We start from the raw sequence: 8,221 nt of genomic DNA, 5'->3' as shown, positions 1-8,221 counted from the left end.
CACTCTGTGCAGGGCAAAGCTTATTACATTTTTAAACTGTAGCGATACAATAATTTTACTGCTGTAAAATCCAACTTTTGTCTTATTTAAAATATAAATCTAATATAATCTGCTTCTTAATGTATGTTCTTTAAAATACAGCGTGTGTTTTTTAATATATTATAATTATAATAATGCATAATTATGTGGACATGCATACTAGATCGTTTTTTAGTGAAATATAATCCCTCCAGAAAGGCAGGAAAAGCTCTGCAACTTACTTTAAAACTAAATATGTTTCTTAATACTTTAAAACTAAATATGTTCCCTAAAACGGTGACAGAGCTACAGACCCATGACAGACAGGTAGCCAGCAGCTATGACCAGCACTACTTGTGCAGTTAATAAAAGGACAGGTAATGTTTGTCGCGCTGTTGCACGCACAGCACGCTCATTTGTTTCAGTTCGTCAGTTGCCACAAGACAACTTACCAACGTGTACGTAATAAGCTAACACTCCTGTGTGCTACACACTACAGTGTGCGCTGTACACCTACTTACTGGTTTTGTCGCATCAGTCTGTGTCTCTGAGTTAACTTGTGTTTCTCCTACAGCTCCGGACCGCTAAAAATGCGCGTGCTCTTTGTGAGCTCGTTCCCGGCTCGTAACCAGCGCGTTCTGCCGTCAAGGGCGATCATTGGTTAAATGTGATCATGTGACTGATGCAAGCCAGATCCTTTTATTTAGCAAAACTGTGATTAATAGTTAAATATTATTGTTGAGGGGCACAGACAGGACTCCGCACGCACGCACACATAAATTTTTTTTTTAAAAAGTTGCCTCAACAAAAGGGCACTTTGGGCACCCACCAGGAAAGGGGCGAGTGCTCAAGCCCCTCTAGCCCCCCCTCTGCACGTGCCTGCTGTACTGCACAGAATACTGCATGCAAAAGGGTTACCAGAAATGACCAAAAAGCACCAATGAACGCCACAGTAAATCATTCCTACCTGTGGCCATCTCTCCTCCTTCTAATACAATGTAAACACTACAATAGTTACATCCTTTTGGCACACACTCTTTCTTACTCTGTAATGTTTCTGTCAATTTGTTAATATTTATTTATAATCACATATGTCAACCCTGAATATTTATTACTTGGTGACTTGTATTGTATACATTATGCTATTTCTCATATCTTAACATACTGTATTGATAAATAGTCTAGTTTGTTTTTGTTAATGCTACTGTACTGACACAACTGTAACCCATATAATTTCCCTAGGGATTAATAAAGTATTCTGATTCTGATCAAATCAGGAATGGCTCTCATATACAGTAAAACACCTTCAGTCCCTCAATTTTGAGTGCGACCGACAGACTTTTTTTTAATGAATGAATTTATTAATTTATTAGTTATTGATTCCTGTTTTGCCAGTTTTATCCTTGAAGACTTAAACGATTAAAAAAGACTTTGCCTTCAGATGCGGTGAGCTGTGTGTGTGTTCTTTAGCCAGATGCCAACAGATGTTTCTGAGACTGATCTGAAGAGAAAGCAGCAGGAGGAGGAGGCAGACGGAGGGGGAGAGGAGGAGGAGCAGAAAGCAGAGAAGCACGCGCAGACGCACGGGCACGGACCTCCGGTGGATCACGGAGCCTCCGCCGCCTCTGCGCAGCTGCAGCCGGTATCAGAAGCAGTACGGTCGGCCTAACATCGGAACTATGGCCGACGACGGAGCTCCATCCACGGCCTGCACAGGCTCCAGCCTTCTGCAGCCGCTCAGCGAGCTCACCGACCTGCCGCTGGACCAGGTAAGAGCCGCCGGACCTCGGCGGCCGCCGCTCCGGAGATCCGACACGGGGGTACAAAGAGAGGCGAGGACGGGGAAGGGAGGAGGGCTTTGTCCGTAAAAGTAAAGGGCGGAGGCCTCGTGCAGACTCCTGCAGCTGTGATGGATGAGAGGCTTCATGCTGCTCATTCACGTAAGGAGGAGGAGGAAGGGGATGTAGCTGTGCGGATTGTTCCTATTGTGATGATGATGAAGGGGGAAGGCATGTCGGTGGTGGTGGGGGAAGGGGAGGGGGGGTGATCTCTCACCCGTGATGCTCCTGAGGCTCCACCTTTCCTCTTAGGTTTCGTCTGCGCTGGGGTCAGGTGTGGAGCTTCTCTGACGCAGGTGTGGCTCAGGTGATAACCAGGCACAGCCATGACCTCCACGTCAGCTCCTGATTGGTCATTCCTCAGTCCAGAGCTCAGAGGGGGTGGAGCAGCTACTCATTCAGCAGATGGTAGATCAGAGTGTGGTTGTGTGGACCTTCACCAGGTGATCCTGGTGAGCTGCTGCACACACCTACCCTCTGACTGGCTGACAGCCAGGCCTCTGGAGCCGGTTCAGGTGACCAGCTGCCTCAGTTTACTAGTTTTACAGGGAAGTACTGATGATACCAGTATCTCCTGTGGGCTGATGTCATTGTGTGTGAGTCTTCAGAGAAAAATCCTGTTTCTACACCACACAGCAAGTTTCACGCCTCTGAGTGGAGGCTCTGGTGTCACTTCCCTCCAAGGCAGGAAGTGGGCACTGCCAGAGGTGCTCCGAGAAGGAGGCCGGGGGGTGCGACCCTCACCAAGGTCGCTCCTTCTCAAACAGCACATTTCATCTTCTGCTCGACCGTCTCTGATTTTCATAAATATTTATCGTCCATAGTGTGAACACGCGGCCGCTGTAACCTTTAAACAGTTTGTAGATACTCTAACAGTACAACAGAGAGTATTACAGAGAACTGTTTGAAAACTGCTGCATCAGCAAACTTTCAGGCCTTTTTCACACATTCAAACATGAAAATCTCAAACCTGTAAAAGATCAAAGCCAGAGATCTCGCTGCTCCTTATTCCCATCGTCCTGACTCAGATGTGTACTTTGGGACAGGCACAGTAAAACCTGCCTGAGTATCATTTAGGTAGTTTCAAGGCGTCTTGTAACGTCTTATATTTCAGGACACTCTGATAAAAACTTCACACTGTAAGAAAATACCTCGTGACAGTGACTCAGTGATGAGTACTTCGACTTCACAGTGTTGCAAAAAAACACAAGAGAACTTTGAAAGTCAAATTCTGAGTTTTGAAGTACAAAGAGACACAAAGTACTGCAGGTGGTGATATCATTGCTCTGTTTACAAACACTCACAATACCACACACAATGCTACAAAAACTGACAGCGCTATTGATACTCTGACATTACTACAGATATTAGTCAGATAGTACTCTGATGTTATTTTCTTAGTATTCTGGTATTAGTCTGTAGTAGACGGTGACTGGACAATAACATGGGTGTTACTGTGCTAATGATGATAAAGATCCTCCTCCTCGCCTTCTTGCAGGAAGAGCTGCTTGGAGAAAAGGGCAGCCATTTTGTGCTTGTGTTGGTTCTGAAAGAGTCATGTGACACCTCTCTCACACCCAGGAGGGGGCGGTGGCGCTCAGGTTTGGTCCCCTCAGCAGGAGGAAGGCAGGATTAGCCAATGAGCATGCAGCACCCCTCTGTGAAGGTGTTAGAGAAGGTGAGGGGTCAGCCTGAGGGAGGCGGAGCAGTCTAACGGTGGGCGGGTCTGCCCTCTCTCACCTGGATGTACTGAAGCACCAATGAGGTGCTGTCTGTTTGCTTCACCTGCAGGTGAACTTCGTAGCGTGCCAGCTCTGCGCTCTGATCTCCGCCTTCTGGTTTCGTCTCTTCCTCCATCCCAGTAAGACCAGTCCCATCATCCGGCACGTGGTGGCCACGCTGCTGGGACTCTATTTTGCCATGTTCTGCTTCGGCTGGTAAGACCAACTACGACTCAGGATCAGTAAAACTGAGCTCTCCAAAGTCTGACTTATCCTAAAATTGAACTCTGATAGAGGTCACACGTGCATCGCTCATCTCACCTGTAATGGAAAAATTACACAATAATGATTGTCAGGAGCAGAAAACATCAGATGTAGCTGGACTAAATAAGAATCCGCTGTTAGAGCAGCTTTGCATGACTCGCAGTCATAATAATCCTTCTTTCATTTTCTCGCCGTCTGAAACAACTTTTAGCTCCTCTCCCCCTTTAAGAAAGCTTTCTTCTGATTCGGTCTGTGTGTCAGATGACCCTAAAATAAACTCTCTATAACATCATCCAGATCCCAGAGGGAAAAATGCTGTGACTGACTGAGTGTTGAGGGCAGCCTGAGCGTTGGCTCACAGAGATTACTGTTTGTACACCAAGCTGATTATGTTTAATGTGAGCATCCGTCACAGGAGCAGCAGACACATCACGTGTTCTGGTCAGCTGGTGTCTGGAGATGACGCTCTGTGTTCTCCTTGTTTTACAGGTATGCTCTCCACTTCCTGGTTCAGAGCGGACTCACCTACGGCATCATGATCCTCACCGGAGTCGAACACATGCACAAGTGAGCGTCACACACGACATGCATTAAAACGCTGCTAACAAGCCATTAACAAGCTCAGGGTTAATGAGGAAACTTTTTATCACCTTTGATGTCAGGAGAGCAGCTCACAGTCGGACCTCTGTTATTTCCAGCTCTGTGAACATTAGGTCATGCATACTGGCACAAAAGGACTTCCACAGATTCTGATGTTGTAAAAGTAACAATGTGCTCCTTTCAGCCAAACAAACATGACTGCACCAGGTGTTCTGTCCTCAAAAGGATGCAAACTTCAGACTGGTGAAGGTCTTAAACCTGTGGAGCTTCACATGAGCTACAGCCAGAAACCTGAGTGAGCCAGATCATCACAGAGGTCCTCAGACCTCAGTGAGGCCGTCAGGACCGCCGACCCCAAGTTGAATAACAGCCTGTTCTCTGTGTTTTTCCAGGTACTGCCTAGTGGTGGCGCTCACATACCTGAGTCTGTGTCAGATCACTCGAGTGTACGTCTTTGACTACGGCATGTACACCGCCGATTTCACAGGGTAACGCCTCCGCTCTGTGGCCCATTCACTCCTAAACGCCTCTTCGTGTCCAGGCTCTAATCTCTGCCTCTGCCCTCTCTGCAGCCCCATGATGGTCATCACTCAGAAGATCACCAGTCTGGCGTTTGAGATCCATGACGGTGAGCTGCACTCTCAGACAGGCTGTTTTCCGTAAATCCTGCAGGTTTTACTGTCCACTCTGTGTTTCTGACAGGAATGGCTCGGAAGGAGGAACATCTGACGGCGGGACAGAAGATTCTGGCAATAAGGTTTGTTCATGGTAGAAACATTATTTACTGGAACAGAAATCACTGTGTTTAGGCAGGAGGGTGGAGCTTAAGACAAAATCCATGCCTCCATGGTAGACACTTGTCAATCAAAGGTATCTCCGCCCTAATACTTCTCCCTAAAAGTAATGCAACTTCCTGCTGTACTTCTGTTCATGCAAAACAGGTTTAGTATGAAAAAATAGCTTCACCTAAACTAAAAACAAAAAATACTCGGCTGAGTCACTTTTACTGGATCAGTCCTTCAAAACTCATGACATAGCGGAACCCTTTGAATGGTCTTCTTCCTGCTCTTAGTAGATCTTTGCATGAACAATCCTCATTCTGTGGCCTTCATTTTTCATCACGTTATCGGCAGTGTTGGAGTTCAAAATTGTTGATTCTGCTCGTCTGGACGTTTCGTCACTCATCCAGGTGACTTCTTCAGTCTCAGCTGACTGCACGTTTCCTCAACCTTACAAACAGTACATTTACACAATAACTGAAATTAGCCACTAAATGAACAATCAGCTGTGAGGTCAGTTTCTTGATCATTAATCAATCAATGGTAGGCAGCTCTGAACAGCACATCCAGAACACCTTGGATTTTATTGAGAAGGTGAGAGATGTCATTATGGAGGCAGATGAAACAATGGTCTCATACAATGTTACATTTCTCTTCACTTGTGTTCCAGTCACTGAAGCGTTGGAGGTAGTTCGTAAGACATTACAGGATGACCCCAACCTTAGCAACAGGACCACTCTCAGCATTGACCAAGTGTGTTTACTTTTGGAACTGTGTCTTAATTCCACCTATTTCGCATACAAGGGTCAGTACTACAGTCAGAAACATGGGTGTGCCATGATTTCCCCAGTTTCACCCACTGTGGCCAACGTGTACATGGAAGAAGTGGGAATGAGGGCTCTTTTATCCTACTATGGAACATCACCAAGTCATTGGTTCAGGTATGTGGATGAAACCTGGGTGAAAATCAAATCTCAGCACGGGACGTACCACAATTCATGGATCACATTAACTCGATGGACCAACACATCAAATTCACAAGGGAGGAAGAGCTGCCATGATTAGTCGACTAGTCACGATTACGTCGACTATCAAAATCGTTGCCAAGTAATTTAATAGTCGATGCATCAATTTAAGCTTTTTAAGATCCTGCAAGACACAGGAATAAGTAGTAGGATTTAAGAGTGTAATAACGGACTGAAACAGAAGATGGTAGCAATGCATCTACAAGGATGCCAGCTGCCGTTAAACGCCAAAGAAGAAGAAGAAGCAGTCTCTGGTATCATAGCTGTGTCCAGATTCAGGGACTGCATATCTTCAGAACCCACATTTGTAGGCAGATTATGTGACAGTGACGCAACGAAGGCTGTCACAATTTGAAGACTCCTCCAAATGCGACCTTAAGCACTTAGGCAAAATTACGTTCATCTGTTTTATAATGTCTAATAAGCCTCATAATAAGCACAGTCACTACATGACTGAAACACAAGCTTAATCTCTCTATCAATAAAAATAGTATACACGTATGCTTGAATAAAAACAAACAGGTGATATAGAACACTTTTATTTTTATTTTAGCATACACTCAAAAATTACAGTAGACAGCTGCACTTTTGTAGGCCGAGTACGTAAAGGTGACGCGACAAAGGCTGTCCCAATTCAAAGACTCCTCCAAATGCGGTTGACAAATGCGTCCTGCTTTTCCCCAGATTTGAAGGATGGGTCAGGTGTATCCTTCGTAGCCCAACCTATCTCAGAATTCACAGTGTGGCCCAGCCAATTTCCAGTTTCCAACAATGGTGGCAGCTACTTAGTTTTAATATCACTCTTATTGCTCCTTCTGGGTCACAAAATAAACTTTTAAGATCAAGTCTGGACTTAAAGAAGTCCAGACGCTTTTCTTTGCAAGCTCCTTTGACTACGATGACCTGGATGATTGATTAGAGGATTAGAGGATCATCAGGGGGTCCTTTTGTCCCTCTGTGGGGGGTCACTCCCACTAGGTTTATATCTGGGACTCTCCACCATTTGACCTTAGAACTGAAGAAGCTTCTCGGATGAGAGGTGAAACGTCTTCAAGTAACTTAAAGAAGTCCAGACGCTTTTCTTTGCAAGCTCCTTTGACGACAATTTGCATATTAATGATCATAAACCAACCTCACAGCAAATTGTTCAATCAGTGGGCTGGTTTCAATTATTGCGCAAATCTACTGTTTATAAGATTAGGGAAACCTGCAGTCAACTGAGATTGAAGAAGTCGCTTGGATAAATGACGAAATGTTTCCCCCACTAAAAACGTTACATCCAGATGAACAGAATCACCTTTTGGGATTTACCTCCCTGGGTGATTTAGCATGCATCAAGTTAGAGTTGTCACTCAAAAAACGAATCTATTGCACATTACTTGTTACTTATATTAAAAGTAGTGTTGTATGTTACTTAATTACTCACTGAAGAAAGTAATTTCTTACACAACCTGTTACATTACCTCCATGTCACTCCAACCTGAAGCACATTCTGATAATTATCAATGAACAGTGTACACCTGAAGCTACAGTCGCACACTGACACAGATCTCTGTGCTAATGAGGACACACACACTCTTGAAGTTTGAATAAAAGCAAAGTTAAAACGAGCCAAACAGACTTCAGAGCAGTCGTCATGGTGATTCTGCTTTAGAAACATGAACAGGTAGAACTGCCTTTGTTAACCTATTGAAGTTCAGGGTCTGGCTGCTAGACTGGGGTCTGCATATACTCCACTCTTTCATCACTCTTAGGTTCTTGGCTAGCTTAGCATGCTGTCTGTGCAGATGTTAGCTAAATATCAGACATGATAAATGGATATGTACTTTTTAGAGATGGCACGATACCACTTTTTTATGTCCGATACCGATACCGATATCATGAATTTGGATATCTGCCGATACCGATATGAATCCGATATAGTGTGTTTTTTAATCAATAAAACTGTTTTTTAATATCTTGCTGCATTTTGTATA

The 8,221-nt window shown here is 44.6% G+C and overlaps 1 protein-coding gene across 2 annotated transcripts in view; it reads left to right on the top strand.

The window, feature by feature from the left end:
* Positions 1 to 1,472: 1,472 nt before the first annotated feature.
* mboat2b (membrane bound O-acyltransferase domain containing 2b) overlaps positions 1,473 to 8,221 on the top strand; it is a 17,107-nt gene continuing 10,358 nt past the window's right edge. Inside the window, exons 1-7 of one of the 2 annotated variants that reach the window (XM_005732805.1) lie at positions 1,738 to 1,787; positions 3,438 to 3,534; positions 3,648 to 3,793; positions 4,331 to 4,408; positions 4,834 to 4,929; positions 5,014 to 5,069; positions 5,144 to 5,198. In XM_005732805.1, the coding sequence (XP_005732862.1) occupies positions 3,496 to 3,534; positions 3,648 to 3,793; positions 4,331 to 4,408; positions 4,834 to 4,929; positions 5,014 to 5,069; positions 5,144 to 5,198 (470 nt within the window). In that variant the 5' untranslated portion in view covers positions 1,738 to 1,787; positions 3,438 to 3,495. Of the gene's footprint in view, positions 1,788 to 3,437; positions 3,535 to 3,647; positions 3,794 to 4,330; positions 4,409 to 4,833; positions 4,930 to 5,013; positions 5,070 to 5,143; positions 5,199 to 8,221 lie in introns of both variants that reach the window. The other variant, XM_005732804.2, reaches the window with a different exon arrangement.

Source organism: Pundamilia nyererei, unplaced genomic scaffold, assembly GCF_000239375.1.
Source record: "Pundamilia nyererei isolate P.nyererei 1_Seehausen unplaced genomic scaffold, PunNye1.0 scaffold00048, whole genome shotgun sequence".
NCBI classification, from domain to species: Eukaryota; Metazoa; Chordata; class Actinopteri; order Cichliformes; family Cichlidae; genus Pundamilia; species Pundamilia nyererei.
This window is presented reverse-complemented; position numbering and strand designations above follow the sequence as displayed.